General features: G+C 43.0%; 2 protein-coding genes and 1 pseudogene across 4 annotated transcripts in view; 1 reads left to right on the top strand and 2 right to left on the bottom strand.

Annotated features, from left to right (window-relative positions):
• The window catches only part of LOC106575860 (serine/threonine-protein kinase D3), a 70619-nt gene extending 70314 nt beyond the window's left edge, over nucleotides 1-305 (bottom strand). Inside the window, exon 1 of the mRNA XM_014152601.3 lies at nucleotides 3-305. The gene's annotated coding sequence lies outside the window, so the exon portion shown is untranslated. The remainder of the gene's footprint in view (nucleotides 1-2) is intronic.
• A 25-nt stretch (nucleotides 306-330) lies between these two features.
• mocs3 (molybdenum cofactor synthesis 3) lies at nucleotides 331-8657 on the bottom strand. 2 transcript variants are annotated; one of them, XM_014152847.3, is made up of 13 exons: nucleotides 8449-8657; nucleotides 8015-8141; nucleotides 7841-7933; nucleotides 7463-7583; nucleotides 4463-4537; nucleotides 4165-4282; nucleotides 3762-3870; nucleotides 3617-3679; nucleotides 3207-3370; nucleotides 2783-2830; nucleotides 2134-2230; nucleotides 1839-1946; nucleotides 331-1200 (listed from the first exon to the last, which is right to left on the bottom strand). In XM_014152847.3, the coding sequence occupies exons 1-13, from the start codon at nucleotides 8536-8538 to the stop codon at nucleotides 1043-1045; spliced, it is 1371 nt and encodes a 456-aa protein (XP_014008322.3). In that variant the 5' UTR covers nucleotides 8539-8657; the 3' UTR covers nucleotides 331-1042. The 2 variants fall into 2 exon arrangements, with proteins under 2 accessions (XP_014008322.3, XP_082827508.1); XM_082971382.1 differs by having other exon boundaries at nucleotides 8015-8136; nucleotides 8449-8651.
• A 492-nt stretch (nucleotides 8658-9149) lies between these two features.
• LOC106570893 (glutaminyl-peptide cyclotransferase-like) lies at nucleotides 9150-15438 on the top strand (annotated as a pseudogene). Its single transcript, XR_014379213.1, has 6 exons — nucleotides 9150-9266; nucleotides 11991-12137; nucleotides 12330-12611; nucleotides 13083-13250; nucleotides 13919-13999; nucleotides 14393-15438. The product of XR_014379213.1 is annotated as a glutaminyl-peptide cyclotransferase-like (transcript).
• The last annotated feature ends 5570 nt before the right edge of the window (nucleotides 15439-21008 follow it).

The following is a 21008-nucleotide window of genomic DNA, read 5'->3' as shown; positions in this document are numbered from 1 at the left end:
ACCTTCACCTTCTGAATAAGGCAGCATTGGATCCATGGACAGTGGACAGTAAAAACTTCTCCAAAAACTCCCAACAATCGAAGAAAACGAAGATTCAATTTGCCTTATCGCTAAATCATACAAATGCGCAACAATGTAACCACATGCATTTGTGCAAATGTTTAAACGTGCGCTAAGACTCACATTACCGAGTTCTCCGCTTTTTGAAACTTTCTCTTGTAGTCTATTCGTTGTTGTCAGATAGTAAATTCATGTGCATTTTATTATCGTCCCAGCTGTGACTTCTCCCCCTATTCTGACAGAAAAAAACAGGAGAAAGGTTCCTGGGGCTTGGAGTTCGATCACATATTTGCTTTATTGGGTTTCCATCGGTGAAGAGAAATATTCAAACTACAACCTCACAAATGCAATGGCTTCTCTAAAATGTTCACTTTACATTGCGCATGCCTCTTTCATCTACAGCCTTTCCGTTATTCGGGCTGATGCAGGAAAAAAACTAGTTACACGACCTCGATTGGTTCAGTTCTGAAAATAAGTTGCCGACAAAGGAGAAACATGTTAACATTCTTTACACTGTCGCAGTGTTGCTTCTAATATTGTTTTGGAGAGGATGGTGACATGCATCAGGCACTTATTGTTTCATATCCAAATATGGAACTGGCAACACATTATGAATGTATAGATGTGTAATAACTTTACAATAACACATTCGTTAACTTTTATCAATGTTCCTGAATAACTAAAAATTCATAATGAAGTAACACATAAATATATATATACGCACACACACATATTACCCTGCATCCCCTTCACAATTAATTGGGGTTATAAAAATGATACAATCTGGAACAAGGTTATATATATATATATACACCTTTAAGATGTAACTGCAATTTAATCTGTCAGTCATATTTGCCATGTCCAATGCAACCAGCATACATAAAACAAGTTAAGGTAGAAAAATTGTCGCTATGATGACACATTTATGAACATGTTTATTAACAAAGTCATGAATCCACAGCGCAGAACCTGTGACATTGAGTCAATACTGTGGGAAAGAGGGGTCTATCTTCTGTGCCCAGGCCATCAGCCCTCCACAGATGTCTTTAACAGTGACAAAGTCCACTTCAGAGCCTGACATCTTCTCCAAGACCTGAACTGCCTTCTGGGAGTCATTACCCAGCTTACAGATCACATATACTGCAGTATGGAAACACAAACAGATCAAATTGATGAGTAGCTTCAATTTCCTGGCATCTCACAGGATTAGCACATCTGGTTGACTACGTGAGACTAGGTGAGTTGAATATATAAAATGGGCAAGAAATATTCCTTGTTTGATGCTCAGCTAGAAGCAGAGTTATGGGATGGTATTGTAATTCACTATTGGATGTGTTATGGACATATGAAACGTGAATCAATTTGAAACTTAAGGGTGTCAGGTGTACTAGTTCAACTAAAGGTCTGTGTTTACTGTTTACACGGTCATTCCCAGAATTACCAATTCAAATAGTTCATTAATAACAACATATAAACAGGCTTGCTGGAAATACACTCTGCAGAAAAAAAGACCATGATGAGTATTCAATAAAAAAAAAAAGAGGCCAGCTGTTCACGATGACAGTATATTTTTGTGTTGGAAAAAGAATTACCTAGCAACTCCACCTCCCATCATTGGCTGTCCAAAATAGGTGAATACTCTCACAGGACAAGGCTACACAGACTTAATTAGCACTCAAATTACCACTCTTTTGTTCAGTGAATATGGGGCTGCTCCATACACCTAGCTAGCTACTGACCTGTGTAGCTAGATGAAGACCTATTCTCAGTCATATTACCTGGGACCTGGGATTCATTCGACATCTGCTCTTTCACTCTGCCAATTCTCTCCTTCAGCACTCGGATATGTTCGCTTTTCCTGTCCTCTAAACTGGATAGAGGAATGTCTAGCAATGATATAAGGAAATGAAACATTACTTAACGCAGCTCAGAACACTTATGAAAGCACAGGGATGACTGACATCATTAACAGCAGTATCTATATCCTCCTCACTAACTCCATATCTTCCAAATGGTAACTATATAGCTAGAGGAGTACAATGAGAGGAGGGCATTCAGCCAGCATAAGGATACTGAGGGAGGTGGGCAGGTGACATATATCCACCTCCACTAGAGGGCGAACATCCAGCAGGAGATGAGCAGCTGTGTTGTCCACTATAGATTTATACTCCTGGCAATAGAAAGGAGAAATTTCAATGGTTGTCATTGGTCACCTACAACACTCACTTTGTTAGACAGTGTAGTGTTTAAAAGGTCTGCCACATGTGAATTAAAGTTGCTGGTATTTTGTGAGATGACACAAAGATGGCACAAAGACTGGTTGAGTTGCTTAGGCTAATCACCATATGCATGGCACAACTGGCTGCCTTCTTTGAGTGGAGTTGGGTGGAGTAAGTTTTTTCACATTATTTCAATTATAGGAAATAAAACTGTTTCTGACTCCATGCCTTAAATAATCTCTATTTTAGGCCAATCAATCATGATCTTCATCTTAATGGCTCAATTCTTTTGAAAACTGTAATTTAGCAGAAACCCAAACAACTCCTAAACCACCACCATTTCTGTCAGTTTTCCGTAGAAAACGTACAGTCCAGTTTTAGTCATTTCCCATTTAGGGTTGGGTCAGCTTTTAGATTTAATCTGGGTTTATGAATGCACACGAATCACAGAAAATCAAGTGTAATCATAATTATAAAACAGAAAGTAATCAACTATACTCTACCTGCACTGTTACCCTCTGGTCTTTGGAGAGAAGGTTTAGTCTTCGACACTGAAAGAAAACCCAGAAAATATTAGGTAAATATTCAAAGCAAACATTGAAACTAAAATTGTCCTATAATTGATGGAAAATATATTTTTTTAGTTGAGCTAAGTACGGAAAACTCCTTTTGACATACAGTGCATATCTCTGCTATTTATCTAAATGATGAATAATTAACACATTTTCCTGGCACAACATTCCATGTGCTACGTGTAGTTCTAAGCCGTCAAAGGTGTAGTGATGACACTCACTCTGGTCATTTTAGATTGGGACATGACACCTCCTCTTACTTTAAAATGGTAACCTCACCCCTTGAACTGTATTAAATTGCAACTCAATATGCAAGATGTTTGCCCACTTGGCCCTCTTCTCAGTGACCCCTGACCTTATCTGTGGCAGCAGACCCACAGAACTTCTCATAGTCCACAAGGTGTGTGACAGTGGGGTTCTCTCCACACACAGCACAGCTGGCCTGCTTGGACCGCAGCCTGATGGACCGGAACTTGGCATCCTGGGCGTCAAACATCAACAGCTGTTGACCACAGGAAGCTGTCACACTCGGTCAAGGAAATTAGTAAAGTATATTCAGAAACAGACCTCAAAAGGTCCAGAAATGTTACAGAATTTCCTCTCTTTTAGTCAAGCGTTATCAGATGGGCATGAAGAAAAACACTCCTTCCTTCCCGTGCTTCATCCAGTCAGCACCATGACTAAGCAGAAAGTGTTGTTTCATTGTACAGTAGCTAAGCAGTGGGGCAGTGGAGTGACTCAGGGAGCTTTCACTGGGAAGGATACAGCCCTGTCCTGAGGCGATCTTCAGGACCTCCAACGCTTGGAAGCATCCCATGATCCCTGGCACTGAGAAAAAAAAGAGTGAAACATCAACAATCAATTCCTCTCTCTACCTAACAGTGAAGACACAGATTAGAAGAGGACTCACCTACTCCTAGGATCCCTCCGTCAGAGCAGTTGGTCACCATCTCTGGGGGTGGAGGCTTCGGGTACAGGCACCTGTAGCAGGGGCCTCCACGGTAGTTATACACTGTCAGCTAGACACATTTACATTTTAGTCAGTTAGCAGACGCTCTTATCCAGAGCGACTTACAGTAGTGAATGCATAGATTTCACACATTTTTTCTTCTTCTCCGTACTGGTCCCCCGTGGGAATCGAACCCACAACCCTGGCATTGCAAACACCATGCTCTACCAACTGAGCCACACTGGACCAGACAAGAGGGGTTACTATGCACAAAGGAGAACCAATAAACATATTCCATTTACTAGTCAGTCATCGATGTAAATCCAGTTCGGATGTGGGGACTAAAATGTAACTAGATCCTTACCTGGCCCTCCATTCTCAGGGCACTGGCAGATACTAGGGGCTTGCCACTGAGGACACAGGCATCATTCACCAGATACCGAGTGGGAACGTTGTCTGAACAGTCAGCCACAATGTCGTACATGAGGTGGATAATGTCAAGGAGTAAAAATGCAGTGATTTTCTTCCCTCAAAAAGTCAGTGTTATGGTAAATGTTTGACTCTTGGATTTGATGACATGGAAATCCTGTATGACAAACAGTAAAACCTATTCTTTACCCCCTGGAAGATAATAGAAGGCACAAGGCTGATACGGAGGATACTGTTGGATGAGCTGTAAGGCATTCTCTGGAGACAGCTGGAGGTGGTAGGGAATGCATTCTACTGTGGAGTTCAACCTGTACACACATAAAAAGGACAGACAAGGCCATTCACATTCAACCCCTCATACTCATTTTGGAGAGCAAGAACTACTGCACAAAATATAGGCTCGCCAATTCTCTTTTCCTCTGAATGACAAAACCTTAGACGCCCTCCAGTGATTTGTTTTACTTTTCCTGTTGAATTTTTTTTTCTCCAAAGTATAAATACCCCCACTTCTGCAATGTCATGAGGCATCTGGATCACCTATTGAGATGTGCCTTTTGTTAAGTAAATCAGGAGTTAAATGAGGTGAAAAGGAGACAGGAGCAGGAATTTAACATTCAATTGCAATGCCATTAATGTACTGTATGTACACTAACAAATAAGAGTGGTGACTATAGCTATAGAGTTATCTGAAAGCAAGCTATTGCTGTTTGAGTAAATGGCACCACCAAGTGGCTATAGCTATGCTGTGGAGGTTCATCACAGTACTGCAGCATCAGTGAGTGAAAGACCACAATAAGTGCTTTCGAAAATTAATAAACTGGGAAAGATAGTTGAGTATTCGTGGACAGTCAAAACAACAGTGTAATACAACCTGTGACATTGTAGTGAGATGGCAGTGAATGCACCAACTTATGGTAGGCCTACATGCCAGTGACTGACATGATTACAGTCCATCCTAGCTTTTTCAAACAGAAATTCGCTTCGTGCAACTCCAACTCTAAAAAGTTCTGGGACATTGTAAAGTCCATAGAGAATAAGAACACCTCCTCCCAACTGCCCACTGCACTGAGGATAGGAAACTGTCACCACCGATAAGCCCACTATAATTGAGAATTTCAACAAGCATTTTTCTACGGCTGGCCATGCTTTCCACCTAACTACCCCTACTGCATTCAACAGCACTGCACCCCCCACAGCTACTCGCCCAAGCCTCCCCTATTTCTCCTTCTCCCAAATCCATTCAGCTGATGTTCTGAAAGAGCTGCAAATTCTGGACCCCTACAAATCAGCTGGGCTTGACAATCTGGACCCTTTCTTTCTAAAATTATCTGCCGAAATTATTGCAACCCCTATTACTAGCCTGTTCAACCTCTCGTGTCGTCTGAGATTCCCATAGATTGGAAAGCAGCTGCTGTCATCCCCCTCTTCAAAGGAGGTGACACTCTTGACCCAAATTGCTACAGACCTATATCCATCCTACCCTGCCTTTCTAAGGTCTTCGAAAGCCAAGTCAACAAACAGATTACCGACCATTCGAATCCCACCGCACCCTCTCCGCTATGCAATCTGGTTTCAGAGCTGTTCATGGGTGCACCTCAGCCACGCTCAAGGTCCTAAACGACATCGTAACCGCCATCGATAAGAAACAATACTGTGCTGCCGTATTCATTGACCTGGCCAAAGCTTTTGACTCTGTTAATCACCACATCCTCATCGGCAGACTCAGTAGCCTTGGTTTCTCAAACGATTGCGTCGCCTGGTTCACCAACTACTTCTCTGACAGAGTTCAGTGTGTCAAATCGGAGGGCCTACTGTCTGGACCTCTGGCAGTCTCTATGGGGGTACCACAGGGTTCAATTCTTGGGCCAACTCTTTTCTCTGTATACATAAATGATGTCGCTCTTGCTGCTGGTGAATCTCTCATCCACCTCTACGCAGACGACACCATTCTGTACACTTCTGGCCCTTCTTTGGACACTGTGTTAACAACCCTCCAGACGAGCTTCAATGCCATTCAACTCTCCTTCCGTGGTCTCCAACTGCTCCTAAACACAAGTAAAACTAAATGCATGCTCTTCAACCGATCGCTGCCTGCACCTGCCCGCCTGTCCAGCATCACTTCTCTGGACGGTTCTAACTTAGAATTTGTGGACAACTACAAATACCTAGGTGTCTGGTTAGACTGTAAACTCTCCTTCCAGACTCACATCAATCATCTCCAATCCAAAGTGAAATCTCGAATTGGCTTCCTATTTCGCAACAAAGCATCCTTCACTCATGCTGCCAAACATACCCTCGTAAAACTGACCATCCTACCAATCCTCGACTTCGGCGATGTCATTTACAAAATAGCTTCCAATACCCTACTCAACAAGCTGGATGCAGTCTATCACAGTGCCATCCGTTTTGTCACCAAAGCCCCATATACTACCCACCACTGCGACCTGTACGCTCTCGTTGGCTGGCCTTCGCTTCATAATCGTCGCCAAACACATTGGCTCCAGGTCATCTACAAGACCCTGCTAGGTAAAGTCCCCCCTTATCTCCGCTCACTGGTCACCATAGCAGCACCCACCTGTAGCACGCGCTCCAGCAGGTATATCTCTCTGGTCACCCCTAAAGCCAACTCCTCCTTTGGTCGTCTCTCCTTCCAGTTCTCTGCTGCCAATGACTGGAACGAACTACAAAAATCTCTGAAACTGGAAACACTTATCTCCCTCACTAGCTTTAAGCACCAGCTGTCAGAGCAGCTCACAGATCACTGCACCTGTACATAGCCCATCTATAATTTAGCCCAAACTACTACCTCTTCCCCTACTGTATTTATTTATTTTATTTATTTTTGCTCCTTTGCACCATATTATTTATATTTTATCTCTGAACTTTCTTCAAACTACAAATCTACCATTCCAGTGTTTTTCTTGCTATACTTTATTTACTTTGCCACCATGGCATTTTTTTGCCTTTACCTCCCTTATCTCACATCATTTGCTCACATTGTATATAGTCTTATTTTTAATTTTTTCTACTGCATCATTGATTGTATGTTGTTTTACTCCATGTGTAACTCTGTGTTTTTGTATGTTGTCGAACTGCTTTGCTTTATCTTAGCCAGGTCGCAATTGTAAATGAGAACTTGTTCTCAACTTGCCTACCTGGTTAAATAAAGGTGAAATAAATAAATTAAATAAATAAATGTATCAGCCTGTGCAGGCCCCAGTAGCCTCCTGTACCTTCTGACAGCATGGGCAGCAGACTGGGCCTTGGCCTGGCCCTGGCTGTCTTCTCCATGGAGTACCTGTCTGTGCAGGTTACTCAGTTCCACCTCGTCATAGTCCAGAAGACCCACACGCCCTGGGGTTATAGAGGGATGGACACATGTTATAACAGTGTACACACACATAAGTATTGCATATCCCTAAAGGTTCACAGGTCTATTACATGTGTAGGCCTACCTAATACTTTGTGAAGTTATGCTATCCTCAAATGCTTTGTTGATTTGTATTGATTCAAGGGACTTGTTCTTCTATTTGGATGTACAGCATATGAATCATTGACCATTACTGAGGGTACAACTTACTGAAATTCTCTTTCCCCACATTTTTACCTACCAATTCCTGCTGCAGCTAGATACTGTGCCAGGGGACAGCCTAGTCCTCCACACCCCACAACCAGCACTGATGTCTGGGAGAGGTTTAGCTGACCTGCAGAGATCAAATGATGGGTTCAATAGTGTTTTTCAACAGTGTTTTACTCAAAGATTGGGTGAAAGCTGCCATTATTACCTTGTACACCAAACTCTGGCAGTATAAGCTGTCTGCTGTAGCGCATGATGTCTTCATTGGACAAGGCTGCCTTGAGTTTCAGAGGTGGAAGTGTTGTCACTTTCTCCTGCAGATCTATCAAACTGTTCTGATTTCAGTGGCGAAGGGGTGGAGGTTCAGAATACGTTAAAGTTGTTGTCATTATTTTAGACAATAACCAAATATAACATGTCAAGGGATATAAAGTCAATTGATTTGTAAGCTAGTTAGCCTCGCGAATCTATCCATCCAAATCTCCTCTTGTTGACTCAAACTAAAGAGGTCTTCCTCACTGCTCAAACTCTGAATCATATAGCTATTATAACGTGCGCTGCTGCTAAATAGCCACTGCAAGCACGAGGCTACAGCTACCTCCTGATAGTCAATGTAAAAGCTAAAGAGAGTCATAGGCCTACCTTTTCTAATGCCAGTTTATTCTTCAATGCAACTATCTCTTTTTCTTTCTCCATAAGCCGTGCCTTCAAGCAGGAAACCTCTTCCGCCATTGCTACAATACGATAGAAAACTGTCACAACGTTGCTGGCTGTTACTGTTTCAGTGATGTTTGTGGTGATTTGTAGCACTCGGTACTTCCTGGTCTACAGAAGAGGCCCAGTGTAATGAGACCACGTGCCAGTTGGAGGTGCGTTGCAGCGCCACGTTGAATGTAGCGGGTTGATCAAGGCACTACAAGCGCTGCTGTCACTGCGCAGCTTCGTTCCCACTGTTTGATTACTTTACTAGTAGGTCTATAAGCCGCTTAGGTCATTTACAAATGGGAAATGTACGTTTTGAATTCACTTTGAAAGGATATACTTACATTTTTACTGACATTAGTTTACTTTTATTATATGATTGCCATACCTAAAATGCAGATACATTTAGGGATGCAAGCTTTGTTCAAATGTTATAATCAGTAATATCATAAATTGAATTGAAGCCTTCATAAAAAAAAATCTAACATTAAACCAAAGGGAAAATTTTACAAACCAATAATTCATAAATAGACCCTCTGCTCTCTCTGGCGCCTTGGGATAAATAAATAAATAAAAACAATGACGCACTGAAGATTACACGGAGGAGCGCCTCGGAATGTTCAGTGAGAGAAACCGCGGCGATGGTTGAACGTCTCCCCAGTCCGTTTATGCATGTGTTTTATGTTGTAGGAATTTGTGCAACATTTGTCGATAATATCAATGGACAGAAGGCACAGATCCCATGGACACAAGAGAAGGTAGGCTATAAAAACACTACATTATATTGTTCAATGATTATGTGAGCATGTTCTTGTTGCTTTTATTTTAAAAAAAGTTACCTGTTTTCATTTTCTAGATTACGTTTTCTATTGCATGTATGATTGTTATAGCCTAAATTAATAAAACATGTTATTTTTCTATTGTAACAAGATTGCTGGGCTGCCTGGGAAAAATTCCCAAGGGGGAAAATGCAATGAATAGATGGGCAATGAGATAAACACACAGGCAGTATCTAGAATATTTTCCACATATTGACATTTCATATTTATAATGAATAATATTGCAAACCATTTATTTTCAAAGTGGGTTTGTAGCCTAGCTACTAAAATAGTATAATCCATGCAAAGTAACAATAAAGCACAGTCTGATCTCAAATTGTATTTTATTAGCTGTTCACTTGCAATACACTCTTAGAAAAAATCGGTTCCTAAAGGTTTTTTTGGCTGTCCCTATAGGATAACCCTTTTTGGTTCCAGGTAGAGGCCTTTTGGGTTTCAGGTAGAAGCCTTTTGGGTTCCATGTAGAACCCTCTGTGGCAGGTTTCATCATGGAACCCAAAAGGGTTCTACCTGGAACCAAAAAGGTAATTCAAAGGGTTCTCCTATGGAGACAGCTGAATAACCATTTTAGGTTCTAGATAGCACCTTATTTTCTAAGAGTGTAGATGTTGTGTAATTCCTTTGTGACGCAACGCGCTTGGCCATGCAGCTCCATGTTGTTCATCCTCTCTTCTCTTTGTCTCGTTGCTATGGCAGCACAGTCATCATCATTGATCCACCAATTGCAGATCTTGATATTTATAGATCTTAAGTCAAACCCCTTTTACCACAGGAGGCTGCTGAGGGGAGGATGGCTCATAATAATGTCTGAAACGGAGCGAATGGAATAGCATCGAACACATAGAATCCATTCCCCTGCAGCCATTACCATGAGACGGTCTTCCCCAATTAAGGTGCCACCAACCTCATGTGTGACCCATGGTGTGAGCCCATTCCCTGCAGCGTTCATCTAGGAAAGAGATATTCTAATACAAGATCCTCACGGTATTGGTTTTAAATCTCTGTGATCATAACCAGTTTACTACTCTATTGCATTGGTTAATAGCCCATGTGTTACTATGTTATTAGCCCACTGTGTTATTACCTTCTGTAAAAGGCAGCGGGTAGCCTAGCGGTTAAGAGGTTGGGACAGTAACCGAAAAGTTGGTGGTTCGAATCCCTGAGCTGACTAGGTGAAAAATATGTTGATGTGCCCTTGAGCAAGGCACTTAACCCTAATTACTCCTGTAAGTCGCTCTGGATAATAGTGTCTGCTAAATGACTAACATGTAAATGTAATGGAGGCTGCTGAATGGAGAGAGAAGAAAGACCATGCTCCTTCCAGGATGAAGTCCCAGAGAATCCACACAATAATCATAATCATCTCCTCAGCCAGATCACCACATGCCAATTATACCCTGAAACAATAGAGAGCTACTGATCTTCAGAGCACAGTGTAGGCTACAAGGGAAGGGTGATGTTATTCTCTCATTCACCACCTTTTTTATCACTGTGCTGGCACTCAGTCCCGGTTACCAGGACAACAGATGATCACTGCACAAGAGGAAGGTGACCTTTGAGACCAAACGAAAACGATCTGGGTCAGTGGAATACCATCAATACCCTATTTAATGTCCATGTGTGTTTTTCCAGAATGATATTTAAGCTGAGTTTGTTATAGACAGATTCAGGACCTGTTTGTTTTCTCCCTTATTATCTCCTATATTTACATTGAAGTCATTTACAGTAGTGAGTGTATACCTTCTCTTTCATACTGGTCCCCTGTGGGAAACAAACTCATAACCCTGGCTTTGCAAGTGCCATGCTCTATCAACTGAGCCATACATGACCAACTGTAGTCTTTGATTTGATGATTGGGTAACCCTGTCGGATGATGTGTAGCTTGTCTTGATGATACACATCAGCCAGACAGAATATACAGATGATCATATAGCAAGGTGTTGTAAACAACAGACATCAAAATAACACATTGGAGCAATTCATAATGGCCAATTAACTGACAGTTTGAAATCCTACAGTACATCATGTACTGATAGATATCCCACAAAGCTACAGTATTAAGAGACCGTGATGATCTGTGCATCATCTGTATTTCCTGCCTGTTCCTCAATTTGAATGTATCACTAGAGGAGATTTCCCTTTTTCTTCTTTGAAGGTCTGCACATTGCAACTGTAGCACAATGTTCTTTCACAGTATCTAAACTGTATATTTCCTTCTACACACTGTAGATACTGGAATAAGATGGTAGTGATTAGCAATGGTATTACTTTCCCTGCATGGATGTCTTTATTGATAGCTTTGTGAAAGGTTGAAGCCTAGCGGTTAAGAGCGTTGGGCCAGTAACCGAAAGGTTGCTGGTTTAATTGCTCCTGTAAGTCGCTCCGGATAAAAGCGTCTACTAAAACGTCAAATGTTTAAATTAATCGAACTCCTTGGTTGAATTAACAACGATTAATGAGGAGATTTATTGCATTTGTGATGCCTTTTTTCAATGACAGAGTCTCTGCCAGGGCTTCTCTCAACTATAACAGCTGGTAAGGAAACCCACAGGCTGATCCTCATGGATATCAGAGAAGCAGTCATAATTCTGATTCTCTTGTCTTATCTTGTCCCTCTCGTCTCCTCTCATCTTTTCTGCCTAGATTGGCCACAAGCCCAGCACCCTCAGCTCCAGTGACATCACCAGGGTCTTGTCACACACAGACTTGAACCAGATGTGGCAGAGGGACCTCAGGCCTCTGCTAGTGTCACGGTACCCCAACTCTGCAGGTAGCCTGGCAGTGCATCAGGTCGGTATCCCCATGGCATGTACAATCAGCTGTGTGTGGTCTACTTATAACGTCATAGAGATGATTAGACTAGTCAATCAATGTAGGAGAGGGGTTTTAGTCAGTTCTTCTCAGTCAGTTACCAGGATGACGTTTGGTAAGTGTTTCCCAATGCTTTGTCTATTTAACTGTGCAACGTGTGTCTCCCAATAGCACATCAAGAGCACTCTGGGTTCTCTGAGGGCAGGCTGGGATGTTAAGGAGGACACGTTTGAGTCACTCACCCCTTACGGTCCCATGACTTTCAACAACATCATCGCTACCCTCAACCCCTCCGCCAAGCGCCGTCTGGTGCTGGCGTGCCACTACGACTCCAAGTACTACCCTCCCCAGTGGCATGGGCGTCAGTTCCTGGGTGCCACGGACTCAGCTGTGCCCTGTGCCATGATGCTGGAGCTTGTATAGGCTCTGGACCACGAGCTAAAGACTCTAAAGGTGGGGAAAGGTTGAGAATTTTCTCATATGTCCACTTTAGTCTGTACGATCATTTATATAATGTAGAATAGTTTTCTGAGCAATATTAAATCAGAAAAGTTTGTAAAACCCACTCAAAGTTTTTACACAGCTGTAGCCAAGATCAACAAAGAATTGCAGGATGTTGAGAAAAGAAAAGAGATGGAATTCACTTAGCAGTCACAGTCTGAGGGGATGGGTCCCGAGTGACAGGGACTGCCATATGGCCTGGCCAGGGGACATGTTTCTCTGACTGTGCAGATAGTGCCAAAGGCCACCATGAATACCGATTTCTTCATATAGCAGTGTTTTGTTTAAACCAATAGGTGGCAGCAAAGTTAAAAGTTCACACTACTAGTTCCCAAAGTACTGTGTGTAGTACTTTTATCTTTTTCACCCCCCTTCTTTTTCTCTCCGTCTCACTCTCTCTCTCACTCTCTCATTCTCTCTCAGGAATCCAATCCCAACCTGTCTCTCCAGCTATTGTTCTTTGATGGTGAGGAGGCTCTGTTCCAGTGGACCGCTACAGACTCCCTGTACGGCTCCCGCCAGCTCAGGAGATGGAGAACACAGCACACCCACCTGCAGCCACAGACACCAATGAGCTGTATTGTATGTCAGGTATTACAGGCACATATTTAAACACCCAAGCACAAATTCAGCCAATTCAGTGCTTATCAGGACCTAAGATTCACCTTGTTGCAGTGCAGCAGGGATGGGCTATCTTAAAATCTATCTTAAGACTCAGCAATCTTGTTTGATTTATAAACATATCTTACAGCCTTGACAAGCAACCATTAAGGAGGTGTGAGTAGTGGGATATATTTGGACATTCATCATGTCATCTACAATAACAATATCTCAAATAAATGTAAGATGTGTTATTCTGTATCCGAGCTGTATCCAAGCTATGGAGATATAGTACTACTGTTGTTTAAACAAGTAGAGCACCTTTCCTGTCACCTTTTCTGTCAGGGAAGAGAGATAAAGGAGACTCTCTGAGAGGCTCATAGTCCTGCAGTGAGGTATGTGTGTGTTTTAGAGAGGAGCCATGCATTGGGCATGGTGCTAATGTAACACACAGAAGAACACATGATGTCATCCTTAACCACAAAGCTTCCAGGCAGTGGGCTTTAAGGGAGTTATCTCCAGGCTGTGGAGAGTTACTTTCCCATGAGACCTGGCTGGTGGAGCCTCTCACACACTGACCTAAGGGGATTCTATTTCTTCCTCTCCTCCTCTTCTTCCCTTCGTTTTCCCTCTCCCCCATGACCTGTTTGTGCTCTTAGACCTGATTGGAGGCCCTAGCCCTCGCTTTGGCAACCAGTTCCCCAACACTGCCCGGTGGCTCACCAGAATGCAGAACATTGGTGAGAGCTCACAGACTCTGATCTCTGTCATTCTGTCTGTCTGTCTGTCTGTCTGTCTGTCTGTCTGTCTGTCTGTCTGTCATTCTAGGAGCCCATCTGTCATTCTGTCTGTCTGTCTGTCTGTCTGTCATTCTAGGAGCCCCTGTCTGTCTGTCTGTCTGTCTGTCTGTCTGTCTGTCTGTCTGTCTGTCTGTCTGTCTGCATCACATTGGCCAGCTGAAGGACCATCCAAATTACATTACTTCTGGCCTGGTATGCCTGTGGGTCCGGTGCAGGATGACCACATGCCATTCCTCAACAGAGGTAAACTAACACACAACACACTGGGTCTGACACCGGCTTGGATGTGTTCTGTAGGGTACAAATGAACTTTGTATTGTGGTTTGATCTCAGGTGTGCACATCCTCTATCTCATCCCCACCCCCTTCCCCTGTGTGGTACACATTTGATGACAACGAGCAGAACCTGGACCGCTCCACCATCGTGAACCTCAACAAGATCCTGCAGGTGTTTGTGCTGGAGTACCTCAATACAAAGCCTCAAGCCCTGAACCCCCAAAACACCCCCTAAATGTTAGGGCTTGTCTGGTTCTAGTGGGACCACAGCTCTCTCTACATACATCAAATATGACAGGGATTAGGATGTGTCTGTTGTTTTGGAAACATGAAGCTGTGTAAAAGTAAACATTCTTGATATTGTTTAGTAATGTCTACATTTGGATAAACATTTGTAATCCTCCTAAAATCCCAAAGCGATGAAAATACCAAGCCCAGTGAAGTGGGATCTTGTGGAAAGCAGGGCAGCTATCATAAGATCCCTATCCACTGAGCTCTCCTCGCTCTCACACCCTCCTTTCAGCACCCTGTCTTCACAGCCAGGGCCAATACACACACACACACAAAGCCCTATCGATGCTCTGTCCCTAGCCTCCAGACTACCACACAGGATCTTCTGTGTGTCTGCTTCCACAGTGCTCTCTTTATGTTCCCACATCCCCTTCTCTTTCTGAGGAGCTATGCCTGTGCCCCACTAGCCAAGAGGAAGAAAAGATAGACATGCAGATAGACTAACAAGATAAACACTGGGGCTCCCAAGTGGCTCAGCGGTCTAACGCACTACATCTCAGCACTAGAGGTGTCACTACAGACCCTGGGTCGATCCCGGGCTGTATCACAACGGCCGTGATCGGTAGTCCCATAGGGCGGCTGTAACAGGCGTCGTATGGAGTAGACCAAGGCGCAGCGGGTTGAGTGCTCATCTTAAACTTTTATTGAGACACGTAACAAAACAAGAAAACGAACAAACGCACAGTATTGCAGGCCACACACACACACACACACACACACACACACACACACACACACACACACACACACACACACACACACACACACACACACACACACACACACACACACACACACACACACACACACACGCTATGCAAAAACAACTTCCCACAAAAGACAGGTGAAAAAAGGGCTACCTAAGTATGACTCCCAATCAGCAACAACGATGTACAGCTGTTCCTGATTGAGAGCCATACCAGGCCATCAAAGAAATACACAACATAGAAAAACCATAGAAATACAAAACATAGAACAATACCCCAAAACCCCAGAACACATAAAACAAACACCCCTCTTACATAAGTACATATCCCAACAAACCCCGAACCACATAAAACAAAACACCCCCTGCCACGTCCTGACCAAACTACAACAACAAATAGCCCCTTTACTGGTCAGGACGTGACAGCGGCACACAATTGGCCCAGCGTCGTCCGGATTAGAGGAGGGTTTGAATTGGGTAGGCCGTCATTGTAAAATAAGAATTTGTTCTTAACTGATTGCCTGGTTAAATATACAGTTGAAGTCGGAAGTTTACATACACCTTAGCCAAATACATTTAAACTCAGTTTTTCACAATTCCTGACATTTAATCCTAGTAAAGATTCCCTGTCTTAGGTCAGTTAGGTTCACCACTTTATTGTAAGAATGTGAAATGTCAGAATAATAGTAGAGAGAATGATTTCTTTCAGCTTTTATTTCTTTCATCGCATTCCCAGTGGGTCAGAAGTTTACATACAATCAATTAGTATTTGGTAGCATTGCTTTTAAATTGTTTAACTTGGTTCAAATGTTGTGGGTAGCATTCCACAAGCTTCCCACAATAAGTTGGGTGAATTTTGGACCATTCCTCCTGACAGAGCTAATGTCACTGAGTCAGGTTTGTAGGCCTCCTTGCTCACACATGCTTTTTCAGTTCTGCCCACAAATTTTCTATAAGATTGAGGTCAGGGCTTTGTGATGGCCACTCCAATACCTTGACTTTGTTGTCCTTAAGCCATTTTGCCACAACTGTGGAAGTATGCTTGGGGTCAATGTTCATTTGGAAGACCCATTTGCGACCAAGCTTTAACATTTCCTGACTCATGTCTTGAGATGTTGCTTCAATATATCCACATATTTTTCCTGCCTCATGATATCATCTATTTTGTGAAGCGCACCAGTCCCTCCTCTAGCAAAGCACCCCCACAATATGATGCTGCCACCCCCATGCTTCACAGTTGGGATGGTGTTCTTCGGCTTACAAGCCTCCCCCTTTTCCCTCCAATCATAACGATGGTCATTATGGCCAAACAGTTCTATTTTTGTTTCATCAGACCAGAGGACATTTCTCCAAAAAGTATGATCTTTGTCCCCATGTGCAGTTGCAAACCATAGTCTGGCTTTTTATGGCGGTTTAGGAGCAGTGGCTTCTTCCTTGCTGAGCGGCCTTTCAGGTTATGTCGATATAGGACTTGTTTTACTGTGGATATAGATACTTTTGTACCTGTTTCCTCCAGCATCTTCACAAGGTCCTTTGCTGTTGTTCTGGGATTGATTTGCACTTTTTGCACCAAAGTACGTTGATCTCTAGGAGGCAGAACGCGTCTCCTTCCTGAGTGGTATGACGGCTGCGTGGTCCCATGGTGTTCATACGTGCGTACTATTGTTTGTACAGATGAACGTGGTACCTTCAGGCATTTGGAAATTGCTCCCAAGGATGAACCAGACTTGTGGAGATTTACAATTTTTTTTCTGAGATCTTGGCTGATTTGTTTTGATTTTCCCATGATGTCAAGCAAGAGACACTGAGTTTGAAGGTAGGCCTTGAAATACATCCACAGGTACACCTCAAATTGACTCAAATGATGTCAATTAGCCTATCAGAAGCTGTAAAGCCATGACATCATTTTCTGGAATTTTCCAAGCTGTTTAAAGGCACAGTCAACTTTGTGTATGTAAACTTCTGACCCACTGGAATTTTGATACAGTGAATTGTAAGTGAAATAATCTGTCTGTAAACAATTGTTGGAAAAATTACTTGTGTCATGCACAAAGTAGATGTCCTAACCGACTTGCCAAAACTATAGTTTGTTAACAAGAAATTTGTGGAGTGGTTGAAAACGAGTTTTAATGACTCCAGCGTAAGTGTATGTAAACTTCCGACTTCAACTGTATATTTTTAAAGTTGTGGCGTATGACTTGCTATTGTGTTATTTCTGTTGTTTATACGGGTACATTACTGCCTGCCTTCTATCTGATTATCCAAGCTGATAATACACAGTAACAGAGAGGCCTATTCCCTTGCTTTCCAGAGGGATGGAGATCATTTCAATATTAATTGGAGGAGGGTTTGGAAGAGCTGTGGCAGGAGACAGTGGCTCATGTTGGTGCATTAACGTACAGAGCCTGACGTCATTCCCAGAAGCTTTGTAATTCTATACGATCACACAAAGATCTGCTGTGGCCTTGCTATCTGTGTCTGAATGTACATGACCTTACACTGTCCAGTTCATATTAGTATAGAAAAACTTGCAGAGGTCAGGAGATAATATGCATATTTGTATTGTTAATATGTCATATTATGTTCTCCTTATATCCTGCAAGGTCACATAGAAATATAAGGTGAAAAGCCTGCTGTGTTTTTATGACAATGTTAGCTAAGTTTTGATGTTCTACATCTGCATTGCTTGCTGTTTGGGGTTTTAGGTTAGGTCTCTGTATCTGCTGATGTAAAAAGGGCTTTATAAATATATTTGATTGATTGATTGATGCTGGTCTTGGGATAATACACACTGCAAAAAATGTACATCCTTTATTTGAGTCTGAAATAAATGTTGATCCCCCCCAAAAAACGCCTCTCCTCACGCACTGTTTACCTTTGAAGATCTTGTTTTTTACTTTGGTAGTCGTTGCCGGTATTTTTGACGTCAAAAGTGAAAGAAAAGCAGTTGACATTCTTTGTGTGACAGCAGGTCAGAGCAGTGAACATAGGTGGCCTGTGCTTTGCGGGAATAAGCACAACTTCTTATTGAAATCCTGTTCAAAAACAGGAAGAGATGACAACTCTGCTATTCTCCTCAGCTCAGCCCAACGCTCAGATTACCCTTGTGCTCCGTTTGAGTCAAGTGTTCCCTATATCACACCCCTCACCTTTCCTCATCCCCACCCTTTATCACTCTCCTCACCCCCATCTCCCCCCTCATCACCCCCATCTCCCCCCTCATAACCCCCATCTCCCCCCTCATCACACCCTTCACCCCTATCTCCCCCTCCTCACCCCGATCTCAACCCCCTCCTCACCCCCATCTCCATCTCCTCACCCCCATCTCCCCCCTCCTCACCCCGATGTCCCCTCTCCTCACCCCCATCTGCCCCTCTTCACCCCCATCTCCACCACCTCCCTCCTCACCCCACCCTTCCCTTCCTCACCCCATCTTCCCCATCTGCCCCGTCTTCACCCCCACAGCACCCCCATCTTCCGCCTCCTCGCCCCTGTCATACACGTCAATCCAGTGCATCCCAAACATGCTCAATGGATGACATGTCTGGTTAGTATGCAGGCCATGGATGAACTGGGGCATTTGCGGCTTCCAGGAATTGTGTACAGATCCTTGCAACATGGGGCCATGCATTATCATGCTGCAACATGAGGTGATGGCGGTGAATGAATGGCACGACAATGGGCCTCAGGATCTCGTCATGGTATCTCTGTGCATTCAAATTGCCATCTCTAAAATGCAACTGTGTTCGTTGTCCGTAGCTTATGCCTGCCATACCATAACCCCTCCGCTATCATGGGGCACTCTGTTCACAACGTTGATATCAGCAAACTGCTCACCCACACAACACCATACATGTGGTTTGCGGTTGTGAAGCTGTTAGGACATACTGACAAACTCTCTAAAACAACGTTTGAGGTGGGTTATGGTAGAGAAATTAACATGAAATAATCTGGAAACAGCTCTGGTGGACATTCCTGCAGTCAGCATGCCAATTGAACTCTCCCTCAAAACTAAAGACATGTGGCATTGTGTTGAGTGACAAAACTGCACATTTTAGAGTGGCCTTTTATTATCCCCAGTGCAAGGTGCACCTGTGTAATGATCATGCTGTTTAATCAACTTCTTGATATGCCACACTCGTCAGGTGGATGGATTATCTGGGCAAAGGAGAAATTCTCACTAACAGGGATGTACATTTGATAGAAATAAGCTATTTGCGCATATGGAACATTTTGGGGATCTTTTATTTCAGCTCATGAGACTTGGGACCAACACTTTACGTTTATATTTTTGTTCAGTGTAGTTAACGAAATAGCTACCCGGACTATCTGCATTCACCCTTTTTGCACTAACTATTTTGACTCATCACATACACTGCTGCAACTGTTTCTTAACTATCCTGTTGCCTAGTTACTTTACCGCTACCTATATGTACATATCTACTTCAATTACCTCATACCCCTACACATCAACTCAGTACTAGTACGCCATGTATACAGGAAAGTTATCGTTAGTCATTGTGTATTTATTCCTCGTATGATTTTTCTATAATTTATCTATTTTCTTTCTCTCTGTATTGTTGGGAAGGGCCGGTAAGTAAGCATTTCACTGTTAGTCTACACCTGTTGTTTACAAAGCATGTGATGAATATAATTTGCTTTGACTTGAGCTACTACTCGTGCAGAGCCCCAGATGCCTCATATGAAGAGTTCTCTCTTCTTCAGCATCTCTTGATCTTCATCATATTCCTGTGATATTACAGAACTCTCTCTCCTTGGCCTCCCTGGGGGATTCGTGCCTGTGTTTTCTCACACACTAATTGTTCCCATCATGTCTCAGCAAGTTATACGCCACAATGCCTTTGTTTAACCTGTGTGTGTGATGTGCACAAATTGAACTGGCATACAGTGATGTGAGTGATGATGACTTCCTTGATCCGCATACTCATCGCAGCCCAATTTAGCCTTGTTATTTTGAACGATACCTACTGAATTATTCCTACAGTTGTTGAAGAGTTGAAGCTGTGTTTGTGGTGGGGTTAGGCACAGAGAACTATACGCACTTCAGGATAATTTTTCTGGTCGCCATTTTGTCATGTTTTCTTTGTATTTGCCCCTCCCAAATCCTTGTTAGCGCACTGATCAAACAGGAAACTGCCTGACAGGTAAGTCTACAAGTCTTCTGTAACCGTAAAAGCCTTGGTTTCATGTATGTTAACATCAGAAGCCTCCTCCCTAAGTTTGTTTTACTTACTGCTTTAGCACACTCCGCCAACCCTGATGTCCTTGCCGTGTCTGAATCCTGGTTTAGGTATCCCACCAAAAATTCTGAGCTTTCCATTCCCAATTACAACATTGTCTGTCAAGATATAACTGCCAAAGGGGGAGGAGTTAGCCTGCAAAGTTCTGTCGTACTTTCCAGGTCTATGACCAAACCGTTCGAGCTTAAAAATGAATCTCTCCAAAAATAAGTCTCTCACTGTCGCCGCCTGTTATAGACCCCCCTCAGCTCCCAGCTGTGCCCTGGACACCATATGTGAATTGATTGCCCCCTATCTATCTTCAGAGTATTTTCTGTTAGGTGACCTAAACTGGGATATGCTTAACACCCCGGTAGTCCTACAATCTAAACTAGATGCCCTCAATCTCACACAAATGATCAATGAACCCACCAGAT

The sequence above is a fragment of the Salmo salar genome, chromosome 01 (genome assembly GCF_965601325.2).
Source record: "Salmo salar chromosome 01, fSalSal1, whole genome shotgun sequence".
Classification (NCBI taxonomy): domain Eukaryota; kingdom Metazoa; phylum Chordata; class Actinopteri; order Salmoniformes; family Salmonidae; genus Salmo; species Salmo salar.
The sequence above is the reverse complement of the archived record's forward strand: the minus strand, read 5'-3'. Positions and strand labels throughout refer to the sequence as shown.

What these genes read in the sequence shown, in the direction of transcription:
- mocs3 (XM_014152847.3), bottom strand. Translation starts at nt 8,538, where the DNA reads ATGGCGGAAGAGGTTTCCTGCTTGAAGGCACGGCTTATGGAGAAAGAA. An exon ending in TCTAGCTGCAGCAGGAATTG is followed by an intron (nt 7,584 to 7,840) that starts GTAGGTAAAAAT and finishes CTATAACCCCAG; the next exon opens with GGCGTGTGGGTCTTCTGGAC. An exon ending in CGGAGGGATCCTAGGAGTAG is followed by an intron (nt 3,680 to 3,761) that starts GTGAGTCCTCTT and finishes TTTTTTTCTCAG; the next exon opens with TGCCAGGGATCATGGGATGC.